Raw genomic sequence first — 22,547 nt, forward strand, 5'->3', positions numbered from 1 at the left:
GGTTTCTGTGCACCAGCAGTGGGATCTCCTGCCCAGTGTGGGCTCCACCTGCGCTTGCTTGGATTTCGGATGTGCCTGTACCAGTGTCGCCCATTCCCACCCCAGCCAGCAGCGCCTGTGTCCCTGGGGATGTTGGAACTCAAGTATAGCTCATGGTTTTGGAAAGAGACAGGTAACAAGGGAGGCACTCGATACCCTGCGGCTTTGTTAAAGCTGCTTTTGTGAATGGGGCAAGAGATTCCTCGCCCATAAAATAGGGGTGGTATCCACAGGACCAGACACTGGGTTGTCTATTGTGCGAGGGCATCAAATTTATATGTGTAGCATTCATGTCACAGCTGTGTTTGTTAACTGAGAACACGAGGGTAGGCATGGAATCAGAGAGGGAGGTGTGAACCCCTCCACACACACACTGGCACACTCACCTACACGAGGCTGCCTTCCGTCCTAACCAGGTCCGGTCACCCCCCAAGGGTACAGCTTTCAACTATGCTCAAAGCCCAGTTCTCAATCCTTCCTTCATTCTGAAGCTGACAAGTGGCAGGTGGCAGGTTGGGGGTGGGGGGACACAGTGTGCATGCTGCCTGAGATGTGTGGCCCTGGTGTCAGAGTAAGCGGGTAACAGTGGGGTACACTTGTATACACAGCCGGGGGATGTCCTCTGGGATGCTGGAAAGATGCCCCAGGCAGAACTACCCAGGTTGTCCAATAATGTAGCAATTATAATCTTTTTTCTTGGCTCGAGGAAAGATTGATGTATGCTAATGGTGGCCCTCAGAGTCTATTCATTCAACAAGTATTTTTTTTGAACATCATGTGTTTAGATACTGTCCCAGCCCCACTGGTCTCGGAATCCTCTGCTGACCTTCACAGACCAAATGATGTGGTAGATATGGGACACTGGTATGCTTTGAACGCTGGAAATACACACGTGTAAGTGACACTCTAGGAGAGATGATGAGGATGGTGATGGTTCTTGGATTCTCAGGGCAAGATCTCATTGGCTGTCAGGGACTATCATGGGGCGGTGGGTAAGATGGATCAGGAACACAGCAATGGGCCATTCAAATGTGCAAAACTGCTCAGCCGCCCTCCTGCCCCATCAGGCCCAGGCTGATGGCCTGGGGGAGGCAGTGGCCACGGAACAGGAGCCCTCCCCACTGCAGTGACTGTAACCACAGAAGGGGCAGCAGGGAGGAGGTGCCAGGGGCTGGAGAAGCATGTGGTGGGCTCAGCCCAGGTGGCTTTCCTTTGCTTGTCCTGCCTGCCCACTCTGATTTCTCTGATTTCCTCCCTCCCCCTGTTCCTTCTGACACTTTCTTACCTGTCCTCTCCCAGTCCCTGATGGGGATGGTCCAAGTTATTCCCCAAAGTCTTGAAGGGCCCAGGTTCACAAGGTCGTACACTCTGAGGTTCCGGTTCCTGCAGTTGAGGGCAGCAGTGGCCTCAGGAGACCTGGCAGGGGTTGGGCTGGGCTCCTCAAGGTGCTTCATTGGAGTTTCAGCTCGGAGCCACGGCTGCGACTGCAGCTTGACATGCACCTGGCTTCAGGCAGCGTGGCTGTGCATGCATGGGAAGTGATGTAGCATAAAGGACATTTGAAAAATTCAACACTTTTGAGATGCCTCCCCCCCTTGTTCACAAGAGGCAATAAATATTTTTCATCCACTCAAAATATTTCTCTATGTGTCAGGGTCCCTACAGGAGATGTGGTTGAAGACAGTGCACACTCAGAGACTCATGGGGGACTATTGATGCAGTAGTGGGCAGGGGTCTAGAAGCCAAGGTGTGGTGAGACCCCCAGGGACAGTGGGAAGCTGGTGCTACTGCTGGGCCTGAAGGGGCCTGGGGAAGAGATGCTGTTCCTGGAATCCAGCCATGAAGGACCAGAGCATCTGCCAGAACCGCCCGCCCTGTGAAGCGGGAAGAAACACCCTGAACTTTCCTCCTGTGGGTGTCTTGCGCTGGAGGGCAAGTGAGCCCAGGTGTTGCTGGCGGAGGGCTCGGTCTCTTGGAGACACAGAGCAGGGCAAGGAAGCAGGGAGAAGGGGTCTGAGGGGGAGGGAGAGGTAGAGATTGAACAGGACAAGGTCCTAATCCTCTTGTTTTCCTGTTTGGCAAGTTTGACTTTCTATATATTGAGTTTTCTTAAAATAGCCACAGTTAATGATGTATCTAAGGTATGATCATAAAGTAATACGACAATTTTTGTTTTAAACAAACACACTCGGGAGGTGCTATGCTGATGTCTGTGAAAGTTCTGCTGTTAAGAATATTTTTGTCCCCTCTCTTTTGGAATTGCTCTCCACGTTTCCTGTACATTAAAAAACAAAACAAAACAATTTCCTTGGGGAAACACAGATCTTCCTCTCTTGAGGTTTGCAAATAACCAGAGGGCCTGGAAGATACTCCAGGGTTCCCAGGACAGAAGCCTGGGCTTGGGAGTCAGGGGGATTAGCCATGACCTTGGGCAAGTTAAGTTTCCTCTCTGAGCCTCAGTTTCCTCATTTGTAACATGAATAAGGCACTCATTCTTTAAGGCCCTTACTAGTTCCAACAGTCTATAGTCAGAAGCAAAGCTCGTTAATTAGGTGGATGGGGCTGTTTGGGGTCCAAAGCAAGGCGAGATTATATCGTAGGGCAACTAATTTTCCCATGTGGTTGGTAAATTGACTCCAACGTTCTGAGCAACAGCACTGCTGAAATACTGTCTCCAGGGTCCCCAAGCCAAAGCACAGCACCTCCAGGGCTTTGCCTGTTGCTGGCACATGAGCCTCATTGCTTCAGAACCCCATCACACAGCTCCCCAGCCTTGCGAGTTAGCTGTGATGTGAGAGTTGCCGCTAAGCGTGTAACTGACGCTCCATTTTCTTTTTCTTTTTAAAGTGTATTTGTTTTGACTTCAAACAAGAAGTTGGAAGGATGACACCGTGAATATCTATAGGCCTTTCACTTAAATTTACCAGTTTTACCTTGTTGTTTTAATATCACTCTATCTAGATGTTATAATGATCATTATATTTGCTGAATCATATGAGAGTGAACTGCAGACATCACGACCTTTTATCCCAAATCCTTCAGCATGTATGAACATTTTCCTACATAACCATCATGTGATAGTCAAATTCAGGAAACTTAACATGGTTACAATGTTATTATCTGACATATTGCCCATATTTAAATTTTACCAGTTGCCCCAGTAATATTGTTTCCTTACAGCGATATCTTGTTTCCCATTTAGGCTTCAACCATCCATGATCCCACGGGGTATTTAGTTGTCACGGCCTCTTTAGTTTCTTCAATCTGGAACAGTCCCTCTGCTTTCTGTTGTCATTCGTGACACAGATTTTTGAAGTGTATGGGGCCAGTTGTCTTGCAGAGATGTTCCTGAGCGTGGGTTTGTCTGAGGATGTTTCCTCGTACTTGGGTTCATGTTACTCATTCTGGGGCAGGAACCCTGAGAAGTGGTGTAGGGGTCACTGATCAGGATCCTCATGACTTGGACCCCTTGGTTAAGGAGGAGATTGCCAAGTCTCTCAGTTGTAACAGGGCCATGTTTTTTTCCCCCTTTGGAATGAGCAAGTAAACCCGAGTTTTCAAGAAGTCCAAGTTTGGGCAAGTTTATTTCGCAAGCACACTGGAGGGGGCTGGTGACCTCCATGCCTCGGCCTTGGCACTGCTCTCCAGCTGGAGGTTTTGAAAATGGAGTTCTGGCTTCGAGCTTTGCAGCACAGAGCAGCTTTCTGTCTGTCCTCACGAGGATAAAGAATTCGGTGCATGGATGCTTGCCACCGGCCGGGAATGCCAAGTGCTGTTTACCAGCCTTGGAATCGCCCCGTGGCGTCAGGCATGTAGTGCTTCCCGAGGCTGACCGCTCCCAGCAGAGGCGCTGCCATGGGCCGTGGCAGATGTGTGGGCAACATTCTGCTGAGGAGGGTGGTTTCAGTTCCCTTTAAAAACCTCTGTTATTTTCCACTATGAGCTTGAGGCCTGGCCTTCATGGAAAAACGTCCCAGCAGGGGAGCCAAGGATTGGAAAGGGTTAAGAATGAAAAGACCCTCTCTCTGGACAGGGCCTGCTGGTCCATTTATTTTGTTTATTTGGGTCCTCTTGCTTCTTTTCTTGGGGAGCCTGGCCTTCTGGGGCACAGAGTACCCATCTCTGGAGGTCTCAGGCTGGCTTCTCAGCTCTGCCCTAGAGGAAGGCAGATGGAAAGGTGAGGTTCAGAGAAGTGAAGTAGTCCGTCTCAACTCTTGGAGCTGGAAGAGCTGACTCCACCTAGGTCAATCCAAGTTCCTGATTTGAAAAAAACACTTTTTTAAAAAGCTTTTCTGTGATGCCATTGCTGCTTCCCTGAGGAAGTTGGGAATTTTTTTCTGAGGAGGTTTTAGGAAACGGAAGCTGTCTTTTGAAATTGGTAGGGCCTTGACCTTCTAAGAACATCCCTGATTAAAGTATTATTAAATGCTTATGTGCAAAATGCTTTTCCTCAAGGAGCCTACAATCTAATAGCGGAATAACAACAACAACAACAACAACTATCAGTTCTGCCGCTTCCTAGCTGTGTGATCTTGGGCAAGTTATTGAACCTCTCTGTGCCGCAGATTCCTTATCTATAAAATAAGGATAATATGGTACCTCTCTCATAGCATTGTTGTGAGGATGTTAGTTCACACATATAATGTACTTGGCACATAGTCAATACTGTGTTAGCCATTTCTATTGATACCTACTTTGTGTTAGGCATTGTGTATGTATTGTACACACTTTATCTCTTTTGATTTCTACAACTCCATGAGGTGGGTATTATTTTTCTCACAGACATAGAAACTGAGGCTCAGAGAGGTTAAGCAATATATTCAGGGTCACACAGTAAGGCGCAGGAATTGGAGACCCTGGCAGCTTGGCGGGTTTCTGCTCCAGCCCGGAAAAGGATCTTACTCATTTGCCTTTTTAGGGGTTAGGGGTAGGTTCCAGGCCTCAAGTAAAGAGATCTCTTGGCCCAGGTTCAGCCTCCTCAGCTGCTACCAGCCCCTTTTGCCCACTCCCGAGGTTTTACTCTTCCAGGATGATGATAAACCAGGGAGAAATGGCATTCAAATTATTTGCATTATAATCAGCCCCACTTACTGTCCCCAACCAAAGTTCAGGCGGCCTGGAGGCCCCTTCTACCACCCCATCCAGTGGACGGGTTGCCCTCCAGCTGTGGGAATGTAGGCCAGTGGCTGTGGGGCTTCTCTCTAGGGGAGGGCCTAGGAATGGGAGGGGGCTCCAGGAAGGGGTTTTGGGCAGGACAGATTTGTTCTCAGCCTTGGAAGGCCTCCCTTCTTATCCCTTTGCTTTCTGGCCTCCTGGGCTCGAAGGCTGAGGCCTATTCAAGCCCAGCTTGAGAACTTGCAAGCCATCAGCTGGGTCAGCGAGGAGGACTTGCTCTGTCCCACCCACCCACCACCTGTGTCCCTCCCAGGGGGAAGGAGAAGGAACTGGGGCCTCCATCAGGCTGGACCACTGGCTCTTTACTCCAAGGATCATGGGGGCCTGAGGGAAAAAGGAAACAAAAAGCAATCTTTGGGTAAAAACAGAAGAGCGAGCCTGGGACAGGGCAGAGGGGGATGTGGCCTGGCCGGGGTGGGGGGCAGGGAGGGAGAGGCAGAGCTCCCTAGGAAGAGGGGAGCGGGAAGGGGTTAGGTTTGGAACGAACAGCTGGGCACTTGACAGGGCCTGGAGAGGGAAGGAGAGGAGAGAGGACCTACGGGGAGCAGGGACAGCGCCAAAGGGCTTTGAGGAGACTTTGGCCGGGCTCCCCATCTCTATTAAGTCCCCTCTGGCGCCCCAAATGAATTTACAACCTAAATAAAACAATGCTCGTGCAACCTCAAGCTTTCCCGCTCCAGCCAGAAATCAGATGACACCCTTAAGGCCCTCATAGTGTAATCCTGGGCCGCCAGTGTCCAGGGAATAAGAGAGCCTCCCAAGAGACTCGCGGTCCCAGAGAAGTGGGAGGGAGCAAGGGAAGGAGGGACTGGGGAGCGGAGTGGGTGCAGACAGGACAGTCTCTGGGGAGCGTATGTTGCCACGCCCCGTCCGGCTGAACTGCCAATCACCAGGCCGCATCCAGGTTCGCGTGACTCGTTGCCAGGCAGATTTTTATTCATCTCGGGGCAGCTGTCAGCCGCTAGCCCCGTGGTGCCCGAGTTGGGCAGGGCGCCCGGCACAGCGGGGAGGAGGGGAACGAAGGCTCCGGGGTGGAATTCAGGGGCGGGTGTCGGGAAGTCGTTCCAAGCCCGGTTCAAACCTCCCAGGGAGGGCGTGGCCACAGGAGCTAGCCCCCTTTCCCTGGTGGTCCCTAAGCCCCAAGCCTTGCAGGGAGGGACACATACTTCTCCCTAAAGTCAATGGATAGCTTTGTGCTTGGAGTAACTGCTGTGCTGGAGAGGGCTAGGGCCCTGTATATTAATACTTTGGGATATTTACATTTAAAAAGAGAGCCCTGGAGCCTTGAGGGATGGGTCCCTTTTGGTGGTTATTTCAGGTCTTTGGGCAGGCCAGCTCCTGGTGTTTTGGGACAGGAGAACCACTTAAAGCCTCACAAACAGCACGGGTAGGTGCCGGCCTTGCTCTCCCCTCCGGAGGCCTGACAGAGTGCCTTGGCTGTGGCCCGGCATTCGACCCTTGCCTGTCGTAGGGTCGCCCACTGCAGCCCAGGTGCGGGGAAAGGCTTTTGATAACCTCTGGCTTTCCAGCCAGTGCCCTGTGGCCTGGGTTTTGTGTCATACCTGGTTGTGTGGTCTCCTCCAGGGCGCATGACCGCCTTCCCCACCTCGGTCCTCTGGTCTAGTGGCCAGGTGGTGGGGAGGGCTGGAATGGGAGCCTGCAGGAGAGAAAAATGACAGGGCGTTTTCTGCTTGGACGAGTGCAAGTTCGGTTCCCAACTTGAATTTCAAGTGGGCCCTTCAGGCAGATTAGGGAGGTCAAGTGAGAGAGTGGAGGCAGCCGGTGTGGATTGTCTGAATTCCTAGAAAATAAATTCTAGAAATGTAGCTACAGGAGAGAGGAGTGCCAGGTGGACACTCTCAGTTCTGTGCCTGGCTGGGTTTAGAGCTGATGGTCCAGGAGGCCTGGCAGGAGGGGGTGGCTTTTTGCTTTTCTCTATTTGAGTACCCTATATTTCAAAAATTACTTGTTTCTTGAATCATAGCTGAGACAAATGAATGTTTTTAGCTAAGTGCTTTAAAAATTATTATTGTTTTTAAAAACTGAGCTGTAGTTCTCTTATGGAGAATGAGTCTTTCTAAATACAGTTTTTGGTGATTGCCCTTTGTTGGAAATAATTATTGTCCCTAAAAATGGGAAATTACACATGACTATTTATCAAAAGGAAATAAACACCTTGGATTAACAGGGTTCTTGCTGCTGGATGGTGATTCCAGACCTTGCCAGCAACCCAGGGAATCTGCCTGCACCGTGCTAATGCTCGCTTTCGGTGGTTTTGATTTTTGAAGGGGAAACGGTTGGATTCCGTGTGTCCCTTGAAGCTTGCTTGCCCTGTTCTTGTTATGTAATTATGGAGAACCTTTGCTAGGGCTTTTCTGGGGGCAGAAATAAGCACAGGAAAAAACAGGGGGAGAGGGGTGTGTCTCCTGCTCCCTTTGCTCTGACTTGGATCGGCCCCTTGGTTGTTTGGTGATCATGGGCATTTGGTTAACACTAAGAGAGTAAAGAGTTGGCTCAGAATGCTTTATTGAGACAGCCTGAACAGCGTGTAGGTTCCCAGGGAAGAAAAGGTCTTGGAGGTGGCTCTGGGCACTGTGTCTCAGCCTTTGCGGCTCCACCCAAGGTCCCCCCAGGGAGTGCTTGCTCTGCGGCCTCAAACTGGCCTCTCCAGCCCCACCCAGCTATTTCATACCCTGCTCTCTCCTGCCCCCTGGCTTTCAACAGGCTTCTCTTCCTCAATTCTTTGGGTTTCAGCTTAAGGAACATTTCCTCCTGGAAGTCTTCTTCCCTGGCACGCAAGCACCACCCCACACCACCCCCCCGACCCCGCCACGGTCTGTGCGCCCGTGTGCGCTGTACTTTTCCGTTCTCAGCACTCTTCATATTAGATCATCAGTGGCCGGTTGCTTGTGTGGCTGCCTCCCCCGTCAGGCTGTCGGCTCTGTGAGGGAGGGGGACGGTCAGCTTGTTCACCATCATGTTGTCAGCACAGTGCCAGGCACGTAGTGCACGGCACGCGGCAGAAACTCCATCAGCCCTCCTATCGCTAACTTATCACTTAATACACTTCCCCTTAGTGACACGTTCTCCTATTTTCCTTCTGTCCCTTACTGTGTATTTCCCTGATCTCTGAGGCATTAGCTCATACCCTGGGTAAAAACAAACACACAAAAGCAAATGAAACAAGAGAAACAAACACCAGAACTGATTCCCTAAGAAGTTATTAGGAACCTTGTGCAAATCAGTTGCTCTCCTTGAGCTCCTGATGAGTCTGACTTAACTTCAGGAAAGGAGGGAAATTCAGCAAACTTCAAAAGCCACACTTTTCCTGCATCCGGGCCTGCCTTGTTGGGGTGGAAAAAGGAGGTAAAGCCAAATCTTGGAGACTCTGAAGGTGAAGAGCTGATCTAAGAAATGTGAGGCAGTGGCTGCAGAAGGAATGCTGAGTGGGGAAGAGACCTGAGGGGGTTTGTTGGGAGATGAAGGTGGGTCGGGGGTGGGTTGGAGATGGCCCCCACCAGAATTATAGCAGAGATTTAATGGCCAAGAATTGAAGTTGAGGAAGGGGGTGGGGGAGAAAGCTGGGACGTGGAGGAGGAGGGGGCTCCCCAAACCTGATCAGTTTGGTCCCAAACCAGTCACTTAAGTATGGAAAGTGTGACTTCTGATTATTCTGTTCCCAATTAATTATTTTGTTTTTATTAACTAAAAAAATGCACTTTTCAGATGCGATTCTGATGCCCTGTTTGACTAAGGGAGTAATGCAAAGAAAGCACCTTCGTTTGTCCTCCTCCAGCCCTTCCTTCTTAGTGAGATTTGTGAAACCCCAGCCAGGATGTGCAGAGTTGTGTTCGCCCCCGAAGCAAGGTGAGGCTGACCCTCGCTGTTGCAGCTCACTGCCCCCTCCACCCTGCTGGTCTCCCTTCTGAGCTGGACAGACAGTGACAGTGGCCCTGTTGCCCACGCCGACTGTTGCAGAATGAGACAAAGCCCTCGTGTATTTTGCTGGGAAGCACTTGGCTGTGAAATAGTGACATGTGAGCAGGGAAGCATGTGTGGTGTTCGAGCCCAGAGCACTCACAGGGCGTGTCCAACCCTCCTTTGGGGACAGCGAGGCTAGGGTGTGGCAAATGTGTTTATCTTTCTCAGGTTTGGACAAAGTCCTTCTAGAAAGCAGGTTTGGAGGCACTGAGATCAGAAATCTCCTGGGGAAGTGGGTATGGAATTGTGTGTTTGAAAGTGATGCCGTGGGTTTGAGCTATGTCTGTCTTCAGTTGCCAAGAGCCCCATGCAGGCTTGTGCAAATGGCAGCGGACCCAGGCCGATTCTCTGAGTTCAAAGTGGACCAGCAATGAAGTGGAGGTGGTTCTTTAGCTTATTTTCCAGTCTGTTCAACTGGGTGTGGCTGTTTCAAACCCACTTGGATCTTATAAATAACCAGAGCTCTGCAAAGCTGCTCCCGTCGCCTTGTGTGTCTTACTGTTTGGCTCTCTGAGGGACAGCACGTAGGTTTGGGAGAACAGGTTCAAACCTGACCCTGATCTTTAACAGAGCTGGTCTTCCCTAGCAAACATGACTCTCCAGGCCAATCAGATTACCTCCCCCTTCCAGCACCCGTGTGAACTGGCGTCACAGGGAAGCTGGCTGGGCCGGCTCAGGTGGGGCAGCCTGGGGCCTGTGAGGTATGATTTGAAGGCCTCAGGAAAGGCCGCCCTAGCCTGAAACCTCTCCCCTACTTGCTTGTCAAGGATGTCTGCAATTTCACTATTACTGAGTAATTCCTTTGTGTGTACCACGGGCCCTCTCCTTGCCATCCTTCTGTAAATGCTACAGGGTGGTCTGGGATCCAGGATGCCCTTAACCCTCTCCCCTTAAACTGTATGTTTAATCTCTTAAGTAAACCACAAACTCAGTTCCACTTTTTCCAGTTTTATTGAGATACAGTCGGTGTATAACATGGTATTAATTTTAGGTGTACAAAGTAATGCTTTGATCTCTGTTTATATTGCAGAATAATTCCTATGATAAGTTTAGTCTCAGTTCTGCTTTTTCATGCTAAACCTCTCTCGAGTCGCTTCACCTACTTTATTCCCTATGCTGTTCAGCTTAGACAGGAAGTGAAGCAGAAGCCAGGTGGGCTGCTGTCCGGACGAGGAGCCAAGGGAGGGGCAGTGAGGATGCTGAGGGACCGGCAGCTCTCACCGGGCTTCCAGCACAGTAAAGGCTGCTGGGCTCTGCTCTGGCGCCAGATGGCACATGATAGGAGATGTTCTCCCTGCTTTTATTTTTATTAAATTTTTTTTGCGGGGGGGGGGGACTTAGTTAGGTTTATTTATTTATTTATGTTTAAAGCAGGAAGTGGGGAGTGAACCCAGGACCTCGTGCATGCTCTACCACTGAGCTATACCCTCCCCACTTCTCCCCGTTTTTGGCCAAGGTGGAGCACTGCCAGCTCCTACATCCACTCCTTTCCCCTCTAATCTCACTCCCTTCCACTCACTTTCCTCTTACTGTCAGTCCCTCTGTCCCCTAACCCGCTGGCTCTTGGCCATCATTCTAAGTGGCCTCACTCAGGAAGGGGACTCTCTTTGGGTGGCCCCAAAGAGCCAGGAGCTCCTAAGCCAGACTGGAGCTCGGCTGCACCCTTCCCCACTTGGCTCCCAGTCCCTCCACGAGGCCTGGGGAGAGGCAAGGGAGCTGCCCGACTGCAGACACTCCAACTTGTGCAGCTAGGTGGAGCAGACGCAGCGAGGGCTTAGTGAGGGGCCAGCCAGATGCTTCGACCCTGCACTGAAACCTTAAACCATTCCCATCTCTTCCTCCTTCCCTGGTCCAGAAGAGATGGCAGGAGCCCACCTATGTCATCCTCTGGCCTCTGGGCATATTTTATCAATCCCTGCCTCTCTCCCAGAGACTCCCCCCACCCCAAAGGAGATGATGCCATAAACGCTCTGTAATATAAACTCCATGAAGTCAGATATTTTTAACGTTTCCCAGTCTAGAACAGTCTGGCTCATAGTCAGTGCTCAATCAGTATTTGTTGAATGAACCTCCTCTTGTTGAAGGAATCACAGCTGGTAAGATCCTTCCAAACCTGATAAACACATGATGGGGCAGGTAGACATTTTTAAAGCTAACATTTCTAAAGATTTAATTTTTAATTACACCATACAGCAATTCTTTTTTTAATAAACAATTCAAACAAGGGACGTTCTCTTCTTCCCAAGCCCAGTTGTACACTCTAGAGTGCTCTGTGCCGCCATCATCATGGCATGCTCCCTGCACACTTTGCTCAAAGCTTTGGACATATCTGTATTGTAATCCAGTTGTTTATGTCTGTATAGTAACCCAGACATCTATAGTTTGGTGGGTTAAAAGCACACAAATAAGACCATACCATATTGTTTTGCAATTTGCTTTTTTTCCCTTAACAATGTGTTTTGGAGATGTTCCGTGTAGGTCAATACAGATCTGTTTCATTCTCCTTCACTGTTGTGAAATATCGCAGAGCCTAAATGAAGTGTCACATGTTGTACGTTGTTTCCTGTGTCTGCAAACATCACAGCACATGCCACTTTGAGCACATGTACAAGGATTTCAATCGGACACTTAGTGATGGAAGTGCTGGGTGAAGGAGCACGCGCACTGAACATTTTACTAGCTGCTCCCAGTAGCCTTCGCCAAAGGCGGTATCCGTGTACATTCTGAGTGTGAAAACCCCTGGTTTCTCCATACCGTTATTTTTTTTTTTTCCTTCTCTTCCTAGGATTTTTTTCCTTGTCTTTTTTTTTTTTTTAACTGAAGTGTAGTTAGTCAGTTTACAATACTGAGTCAACCTTATTGGTTTTTATTGAGCTCTTTTATTGTATTTTATTTTTTACCAATCTGTTGGTCAAAAAACCTGATCTCATTGTTAGAATAAAAATTTCAGGATTGGGGGAAGGTATAGTTCAGTGGTAGAGCACATGCTTAACATGCATGAGGTCCTGGGTTCAGTCCTCAGTATCTCCATTTAAAAAAATAAGTAAATAAATAACCTAATTACCTTCCCCCCCACCTCAAAACAAACAAACAAAAATGTAATAAAAAAAAGTGAAAATGAAATTTTAAAAAATTTCAGTTCAATCTTCTTGGCCAGGAAATTGTGATTCACACGAGTTAACATAGTCACATATAGTAATAATACTATTTAACCACTATGTGCTTTGTTACCTAGTAACTAGCCAGGGCTCTACCCTTTTGCATGGGAATATAGTTATGTATCAGTTTTCTCCACACTTTCACTGTGACTTGTAGATGTGAAACACCAGGTCTGGGGTCTTGGAGAGCCTCGGGGGAATGCCGCCCCTCCACCTTTCCCCTGTGTATCCTCTCTTCTCTGGAGTGGATCCAAAGAGTTCTTTGGCCACAGCCTGCCCTTCCTCCACATCCTTTCCTGCCACACAGTGGTCATGTCCTGGAATGACAACGCCAATTGTCCAGTCTCACCTAAAGGTGGGTTCTCCGCTCCCTGCCTCTGGGTTTCTCCTTTGATCAGCGCAGAACACATCAGCAGAAGGCGTTGGTTTTGTCCCTTGCTTGGCTTAGATGATATCACCTCATCTTCTGGTACATTAGAAGCTATACCACTGGCTGGATCCTGCCTTAATCTTTTCCAAGCTCATGCATCATCTAGTACAATGTTTTCCACAAAGAAGTAGATTTGAAAAGGAAAACTTTGGGTCTTTAGTTTTTAACACTGTTTAATATTCTAACTCTTACTCTTCTTGGTCTCCATCTCTATATCATGTTCTTTCTTCTATTTTTCTGAACCTTTGTATTCAGGAAAACACCAAAATGATGGCTGTGGAAGGATTTTTATCCCTGAAATTTTTCTCTGGGCATGGCTCTCTGTTACTAAAATACATCTTAGAATCATTTAGTGCCTTAAAATTAATCTCCGGGGATTGAATTGGAATTGTTGCTTAGTACGGCTGGATTTAATAATGGCTTCCTCATGAAGTTTGCATTTTTAAAGGGAGTGTAGGATTTTAAGGCAGTGCAACTTTTTTTGATGGTTTCAGATTAATTTCCTATCTGTATCAGATTAATTTCATATTTGTGTCAAAAAAACTATTTGCTTGATGATTTGTTTCTTTTCTAAATTAAATTGGAACTGAATTTGTTTCCTACCTCTTTATCTAATCCCACTTTTATAGAATCTTTGTTTTGCTGGTTTAGTAACATTACTCTGTTATTTCTCAAGCACTTTAGTTTTGGCTACAAGTTATGCCAACAGGACACTGAGAGGCAATCTATATAATTAGCTAAGAACCATACTTCCTTCAGGATGACTTCTTATTTTGGATATTCTGGTAACTTAGCCTTGGACTTTTTTCTCTCTCATATTTTCTAGTATATGCTGTAAAACATGAGTGGATAGTTTAATGATTTTGAGCATGGTTTGTGAGCTGGATAGCCTGGGTTCTAATCTCCACTCTGCCACTTCCTAGCCATACAATCTTGGGCAAATTACTTAAGTTATCTGTGCCTCAATTTTCGTGTCATGTGCTGATAAAGAAATACAAGTGTCATTGGGTTGAAAGAATCTATTTTCCTTCCTTCTTTCCTTCCTTCCTTCCTCCCTCCTTCCCTCCTTCCCTCCCTTCCTTCCTTCCTTCGTCAGTCATCTATCCAAGCCACAGACATTTCCAGAGTGCCTGGGACACTGTGCTAGGCTCTACAAACAGGGATACAAGACAAATGATCCATGGCCCCAGCCCTTGGGAAAGTCTAATGAGGGATTTGCTTATTACTTATGGTGAGACTAGACCATTGGTAAGAAGAAAGCATGAATAAGAAAATTTACCAATTTGAAGTTGAAAATCCAGGCTTGTTCCATTCATCAACCTCTAAATTACTTTCTCGTGAGAAGGAGTAATTTCTTGGGATGATGGTCAACTTAAGCAAACACATGAAAAGAATAGCCTGTTAAAGCTATTGCTAGTAACCGTGTCCTCCACGAACTGGCTTCCATGTTGCTGCTGGACAGGACCCTGGCATTGGCCAGGGAATCCTGTGCCCAGGTGGGCTTTCCTTCCTAGTGGGACCTCTCCTCCAAGATGGTGATGGCTCCTGCATTGGAGATCTACCACATCCTTCTTTCTACATAGTCTTTGCTTGACGGCCTCTCGTTCCTGGGTGCTGAGTTGCACCTTAGCTCTTTTCTTCTACTGCTGCAAAATCCTTGCGGACAAGTACTGGGTCTGCTGAACTGGTGAACCTGAAATGGTGTTGTCCCCTTTGTATAAGGGTCACCGGACTTTCACAGAGGATGTCTTTCAGCTGGTGCCAGCTCCCATCTTAAGATCCTATTATCTCTTCTGCAGGCAGAGCTTCCTAGTGAGGGTGGACTGGACTGGGATGCAGTGGGGCGTAAAGGTGGGGCCTCTGGTTTTTCATATACCTATGGTAGGCATTTGAGGAATCTTAATTGCTTAGATGATTTGCTGTGCGACCTGGTAACAATCCTTGTCCTTGTTGTTAGAACACACCACAGCCATCAGCCCTGGAATGCAGAGACCAGAATAAACCCGAGGAAGCCACCAGCCAAGCCCAGGCAGTGTCAGGCTCCACCCCAAACACAGGTGAGAGAAGGTGGTGGGACTGAAATAATGATAACCTTAATTGTAATGATGGTACCTCCATCCAGGCATGAGGTTCACCAGCACTTTTACAGATGATCACGCCTTCCTGGGCCAGAAGTCACACTCAGGAAGGAGCTGGTTCTGGATGCCAGAGGCCCAGCCTTTCCCTCTATAGGACCTAGAGATTCAAATCCTCTTTTTCTTGAGCTGTTTGAAAGGCCTACGGAAAATGCACTAAAGAAGAGTAACTGACTCTTTCCAAACGATTCTTCAGGGTTTCTTTGTACGGAGGGCTGTTAACATTTGTGACATACATATGTGGGCCATTTCCATGCTTTTAGGACAGTATCTGTGAAATTCAGAGTTCGGGGTGGGGCAGAGACCAGAGACTTAGAACTTCAGGGTTAGTATATCTACTTCTAATGAAGCTTCAACAGCATTTAGAAAAAAGTATTTTTGATCCTGTAAAGGAAATGCTTTTCCAGGCTTCCAGAGGGGAGACACCCACATGAAGGGGGAGATGAGAGGGAGAAGAAACAGGGCATGGGAGTCCTGGGCATAGGGAGCTCAGTTTGGGCCATAGACAGGTTTGGGGCGGGCAGGACCATTAAGCTGGATTTCAGACAGTTGCAAACATTTATAAATCAGGAGATTTCATAAAGAAAATTAAAAATGTGTTCAAGAGGAACAGTCCATCCTCTCTTAAAATGTTGAAATCGTCACCCAGCCTGTATTCCACGTGGCACCATCAGCTCCACTGGGGAGTTGGAGCTTCCTGTCCCTCCGCCCTGCAGACGCCCCCTCCTTCTGGGCGTTGGCCTTGGCTCCCAAGGTGAATCCCTCCAGGGGTTCTGTGTATCCCCTTCCTTAACCCCCATCTGTCACCCCTACTCTTCCGGGCACCCCACCTCTATCCTGGCATCTCCTTTTGGCAAGTAAATCTGTGCATGCCCCTCCCCCTTTAAAGGAACTCTCCTCCATCCCCTCCCCCATCTTGCTGTGGCATTGTCCCTGTAAAGCCAACCTGCTTGAAAGGGCCATCTGCTTTTTCCCTCACTTCTTCCTCCCGTCTCACTCATTCCAGTGCCTTACTCCCTCCCATGGGGCTTCCCTTGTCTCCACCCAGAGCTGTTCTCATCCATCCTTCATTCTGTCCAGGGCAGCCTCGGGGCATTTGGTACTGTGCCCCCTCCCTCCTGGAGCACTACCCACCCCCCAACCTCTTTTTCATCTGCACGGTTAGGACCACTTGACCCTCCCTTCCCAGGACCCTTATGGCCTCTTCTCTACCCACAAGCTCACAAATGGCAGAATTTCTCAAGGACCTGTCCTGGGCTCTTCATTTTTCTTACTCTGGACTCTTTGGGCAACCTCTCGGGGCCACTGATTCTCAAGCCTGCCTTCCAGAGCTGGGCCCTCCTCTGCCTCTCCTCCCCCTGCTAACCCGATCATCTCTGTAACCATCTGGTTGCCACATTAGTCACCCTCCTCCTTGGCATCCCTGACATCTTTGGTTGTCATTATTTACTGCCGTCACCTCCTAACTGGCCTGCCCCCCTTAGATCTTTTCCTCCACGGACGGACAGAGTAAGCTTTAAGGAGAGGCCAGTCTAAAATAAAAATCATATCGTGTTACTCCCCTGCTTAAAATTCTTCAGTGGCTCCTCTTGGCTTTCAGGATGAAGTTCACATCCTTGGCTTAGCATCCAAGGCTGCTGTGACCCACTTCATCTCAGCGCCCACGGCTTCCTGTGTGCACCTTTCACCCTAGGCATATCAAAGTGCTTGCGGTACCGAATTCAGGATGCTGGTCCCTGCTTCTGTCCTCACAGTGTTCCTCCGCAATCCTTCTGCCCCCTGTTTCACTGGGCCTTTGAGTCACCACCCCAGGCTTACTGAGCCTCCAGGTATGGGCTCAGTGCCCCGTCTGTGTGCCCTCCCATGGTGCTGGGCACCCCTGTTTCAGCTCCCACAGTGCTGGGTTTCTGCTAGACTTCACATCCACTGGGGACTCGGAAAGGTCCCCAGCATGCCTGGCACATAAAATAGAGAGATGGTGGCATGAACTTCTGGCTGGCTTCACCGCACTCCCACGCCTGCATCCTCCTCTCTTGCCCTTTTGGGAGCAGATTCCAGCTTCGCACAGTGTTTGTTTCCAGCACAGTGCTTTTTTCTTGTACGATGTGTGTTGACATTTATTAAGTGTCTTTTGAGATTTAAAGATGATTGGGATTTGACCCCCTTTCCCCAAAGGGCTTTTTATTCTCTGGATACGTAATATTTATATCTTCTATGAGCATTTATCAAGAGCCAACACGGAAGGAGGTAGGTTAAAGCAGTCAGGCACAGGGGTTCACATAAAGTCTGCAGAGCTAGAAGAACTGGCAGTGGCTTTTCATCTTCACGTGCTTTGGTTTAAACTGCAGGAGAAAGATTATAGCTATCTTGGCTGGGAACTCATCTCCCGGCCAGGTCACAGGTTTTTTCCCTGATCATGAATGTTTCTTTAGAAACCTGCTTGCATCTCTTACTTTCATGGGCTTTGAAGCTGGAATTTCATGTAAACATGACTTTGCCAGGAATGAACTCTTCCTGCCCCTGCCAGTGGCCTCCAGCTTTCTCTAAATCAACTTCTCAAGAGGATTCTGCCGTTTCCCTGAATAGTTAAAAACAGATCAGAGCTTGGGTTGGCTTTCTTACAGCAATGCTGTAAGCATGTCAGCTGTTGTCATGAAGAGTCATTTGGGTGCAGAAGTGGAAAATCAGTGCATTTGATCAGAGAGCCATTGCTGGCTTTGGAGATAAGGCTGTGGGGCTTTTGAATTGAGTCATCTGTCTGGTCACACCATGCCTTCAATGCTCAAGAGGGTTTTGAAGGATGAAATGCTGGAAAGTTGAATCTGTAACGGTCGACCCCAGAGTCACGATGTTGCATGCCACGCTGTTTGGTGTTGAGCACTGTGTAGCCTAGTAGTTAAGAGTTCTACTCTGAAACTGGACTGCCTGGATTTGAATCTGGTTCCTGCTGCTCTAACCTGAGGCAAGTTCTAGTTTCCCCATTTGTGAAATCAGGATGATCAGAGTAATTCCCTTAGGTGGTGGTTGGGAGGATTAAGCCAGTGAGTAGCTGTGCGGTGCTTGGACACAGTTAGTGCTCAGTACTCTGAGTTCTTGTAATTAGGCCCTTTTATCAGCTTCACACGGGACTGTTAAGCGAGATGATGACTTTCTTTAGGTCACCAAAGCTGTCATCAGACCTGACCGCCGTTGCTGGTCCACAGCCTCCCCGCTCTTGATGTCTCAGTCCTCTTTGCTCACTTTGCTTCTCTGACCATCTTATTCCAGTCCTGTCTCTTTCATCCAGTCCTTTCTGCCTGGAATAGGCTTCAGTTTCACCTCTTTCCCACCCCCAGTGCTCTGCCTCTCCTGATGCTGAAGTCCTTTTGGTGGAATAGGTACCAATATTCGTCATTCACTGCTAACCACGGGGCAACTGTAGAATGATTTTTTTTAAAAATTTGAGTTTGTATTTATAAATGTCCAAAGCCTTATAGAGCCCTTGCCAGTGGACTAACCTGTGAGAGTGCCATCTATTTTTTAAAAATTGTAAAATATGCATAAGATTTACTGTTTTAGCCATTTTTAGGTGTACAGTTCAGTGGCATGAAGTACATTCATGTTGTTGTGCAAACATCACCACTCTTTGACCCCAGAACATTTTCACCGTCCCAAACAGAAGCTCTGTACCCATTAAACAATGACTCCCCCTCCCATCTCCATCCAGTTCCTGACAACCACAATTCTGTCTTCTGTCTCTATGGATTTAACTACTTTAGATCTCTCGTGCTGGTGGAATCATACATTGGTCCTTTGGCGGCTGGCTTACTTCACTTAGCATAATGTCTCCAAGGTCCATCCATGTTGTAGCCTGTGTCAGAATTTCCTTTCTTTTAAAGGCTGACTTGTATGTATTTTTTGTTTTTTTTTTGGGGGGGTGGAATTAGGTTTATTTATTTACTTATTTATTTTGATGGAGGTACTGGGGATTGAGCACAGGACCTTGTGCATGCTAAGCATATACTACCGCTGAGCCATACCCACCCCAATTGTATGTATATGCCATGTTGGGCTTATCCACTAATCTGTTGATGGACATTTGAGTTGTGTCCACTTTTTGGCTATTCCGAATAATGCTGCCATGAAATTGGTGTACATGTATCTGTGTGAGTCCTTGCGTACAATTCTTTGGGTGCATTGGATATATTGGGTATTCCCAGTGGTGGAGTGGCTGAAGCATGTGGTTGACTTAGAAAAGGGTGACTTCATTAATCTAGAACAGAGCTTGAACACCTGGTGGGAAAATCCTCTCTTTACCTCCCTCCTCCTCAACCCTCCCCTGACCCCAGTCCCTCCCACAGACTTTAACTCCGTGAATGTCAACTTTACCCTCAGGTTTTTCAGGCTAAAACTGGTGTCATCCCGGACTTCTCTCATTCTTTTACATCCTACATTTAGAGGATAAGGAATTCCCATTTGCTCCATCTTCCATCTGCTGCCTGGTTCCAGGCCATCACACATCCCATCTGGAGTTTGGCAATTGTTTCCTAACTGATCTCCCTGTTTCAGGCTTGGTCTTGTTCTGGTCTCCTCTGAGCACAGAAATAGGCTCAACCCTTTAAAACCTTTAATAATGTCTTCATTCCTCACTCAGGACCTTCCATCATCTCACTTCCCATCTCACTTGAGGCAAAATTCAAGTGCTTGCAAATGTCTCTTGGCCCTCGCTGCCCTTCTGACCCCCACCTTCCCTCCCACAGGGAGTTCAGGCTACAAGTGTCCCCCTGCCCTTCCACCTCAGGGCTTTTGTGTTTGTGGAGAACTATGCCTGGAATGTTCTTCCCTTGAAAAACTCTTCTCCCTCCAATGTCACCTGTCCAGAGAGCCCTTCTCTGACACCTTAAGTAAAGTAATAAGCCCTCATTCTCCTGGCTCCAGGCACCCCGTGCCTTTTACCCACTTACTTACTGCTCTCTGACATGTATTCATTCCCTAATTTGTTCATTCCCTTCCTCCTCACTAGAATGTAAGCTTCATGATGTCAGGAGCTTTGTTTGGTTTCCTGTCTTATCCTCAGTGCCTCGAACAGTGCCAGGCATGTACTTGGTGCTTAGTATCTGTTGAATGAATGGATGGGTGGTGCTTTGAGGTCCCCACCCTAACAGCCCACGGATATTCCCAGTCTCTGACAGCTGTGTAAAAGTATCGAGGTCCCACTGCTCTCAGGCCCCAGTCTCATCCTTATTCAAAAAGATACATGCACCCCAAGGTTCATAGCAGCATTATTTACCTTTGCCAAGATACGGATGCAACCTTAGTGTCCATCAACAGATGAATGGATAAAGATGTGGTATATATACATACAATGGAATATTACTCAGCCATAAAAAGGATGAAATTTTGCCATTTGCAGCAACATAGATGGGATTGGAGGGCATTATGCAAAGTGAAATAAGTCAGACAAAGACAAACATTGGATGATATCACTTATATGTGGAATCTAAAAAAATGTGACAAACTAGTGAATATAACAAAAAAGAAGCAGACTCACAGATACAGAGAAAAACCTAGTGGTTACCAGTGAGGAGGGAGGGGTTGCCTATAGGGGTGGGGGAGTGGGAGGTACAGACTATTGGGTGTAAGAGAGGCTCAAGGATGTATTGTAAAATACGGGGAATATGGCCAACATTTTGTAATAATTGTAAATGGAAAGTAACCTTTAAAAATTGTGTGTATATATATATATATAAATATAAATACATGTATATAAAAGGAAACAAATGGGTTGATCAGCACTTGCAGCTCCCTTTAGCCTTAGTGGTTCTTGTAAATGCCCCTGATTGCTGCACGGATTTATCCTAAAACAAATAGCCCTTCAAAGACCTGTGCCATGTTCGGTGTTCCCCAAACTGGGCTCTGTGGGTATCTTCTCAACAGCTCAAGGTTTTACACAAATCAAATTTTGTTGTTACATTTTGATGACAATCAAAAGAAAAAAAAAAGAATGGAAATGAATGCTTGGTCTTTTGACAACAGCCGAGGTCTTTTACAGCCGAGGAGGGTCATCTAGGTGGCTCCAGTGTGGTGTCTGCATCCGTGTGTGTGGCATCCATGGTACCCAGGGGCCCCCTGGGGTCACTGGTTCGTGGACGTCCTCTTGCAAATCCATGATAATTTTTTTTCCCTGTAAATGTGTTTGAATGAAGAATCAGTCAGATAACATAGCTAATAACCATGAGCCACAGTGCAGGCTGAAACACACCACCGAGATAGAAATCTTCCAGGCTCCAGGCTGCAATTCCATATGGGTCTGAGTCACCCTGAAGCAACTGGGTATGAAGTAGAGACAAGAACACTGGTCTTAGAGTCAGGAGACTGGAGTTGGCACCAACCTCTATCTCTGAACTAAGTATGCGGACCTGGGTTTGTCGACCCACTTTTCTGGGTTTCTTTCTTCCTCTATAAAACGAACCAGACAATCTCTAAGGTCTCTCCCAACTCTGACATTTTATTTTGTGAGGTATGTTGGGAAGAAATGCCCATTTGGACACCAGGAAAAATACTTGGTTGGTACCAAACCTAGAGCACTGGCCGTGGGGGTAATAGTGACATTTACTGAGCAGTGTCCATTTTCTGAGGATTTTACCTAGACATCACGCCCCTATCTCGAACCTATTTACCCTGTTTGATTTTTCTTTATGTTCTTCTCCTATGCTTTTGTGGACTTCTATTTAGGTTATTTCTTATTATCTGTCTTCTCCTTAAAATTTTTTTCCTCCTTCCAGTTTTATTGAGATATAATTGACATAAAACATTGTATATAGTTGTTTTGGGGGGTGGGGTGGGGTGGGGAGGTAATTAGGTTTTATGTATTTTTGATGGGGTACTGGGGATACTGAACCTAGGACCTCATGCTTGCTAACCACACAATTTACCACTGAACTATACCCCCCCTTCTGTCTTCTTCTAAAGGTAAACTCTGTAAGGGGGAGTTTTTTTTGGCATTCATACTGTGCCCCGGTGCCTTGAAACTGTGTCTATCACATAATAAGCACCTGATCAACATTTTCTGGATGGAATCATGATCTGGGCACCCCCTCTGCTTGAGGTCTTGTGCAAAATGCTTTACACTTTAATCAATAAGTACTTGAAGTACATATTATTATTCGCCTTGTGCCATGGCTGAGAAAACGGAAGCTTCACAAAAATTGGGTAACTTGCCTGTAAGTGTCAGAGCTGGAACTTGAACCTGAGTCAGTTGCATACCTTGCCGTATTCATCCTTAGCTTTGGCACTTCTCAGCCAGGAGGGCTCTAGTACCAAATGCACCAGGGCACAAATGGGTTATATTTTGGCTCTTTCCACCCCCCACCCTCTCATTTATTAAAGAGATTATCCTTTCCCCATTGTATATTCTTGGCTCCTTTGTTGTTAATTAACCATAAATGCATGGTTTTATTTCTGGGTTGTTTATTCTGTTCCATTGAGCTATGTGTCTGTTTTTTTTTCTTTTAATTTTTAAATTTAGTTTTGTTTTGGGGAGTAGGTAATTAGGTGTATTTATTTACTTATTTATTATAGTGGAGGTACTGGGGATCGAACCTGGGACCTCATGCATGCCAAGCGTGCACTCTACCACTGAGCTATACC

At 47.4% G+C, this 22,547-nt stretch overlaps 1 protein-coding gene across 4 annotated transcripts in view; it reads left to right on the forward strand.

Moving 5' to 3' along the window:
- AHNAK (AHNAK nucleoprotein) overlaps positions 1–22,547 on the forward strand; it is an 89,935-nt gene that overhangs the window by 31,997 nt on the left and 35,391 nt on the right. For all 4 annotated transcript variants that reach the window (XR_012509566.1, XR_012509565.1, XM_074371889.1 and 1 more), the window contains exon 5: positions 14,741–14,840. Coding sequence is in view for 2 of the 4 variants with exons in the window: in XM_074371889.1 (XP_074227990.1) it covers positions 14,741–14,840 (100 nt within the window). In the remaining 2 variants the exon portion in view is untranslated. The remainder of the gene's footprint in view (positions 1–14,740; positions 14,841–22,547) is intronic.

This window comes from Camelus bactrianus, chromosome 10 (assembly GCF_048773025.1).
Source record: "Camelus bactrianus isolate YW-2024 breed Bactrian camel chromosome 10, ASM4877302v1, whole genome shotgun sequence".
Taxonomy (NCBI): Eukaryota; Metazoa; Chordata; class Mammalia; order Artiodactyla; family Camelidae; genus Camelus; species Camelus bactrianus.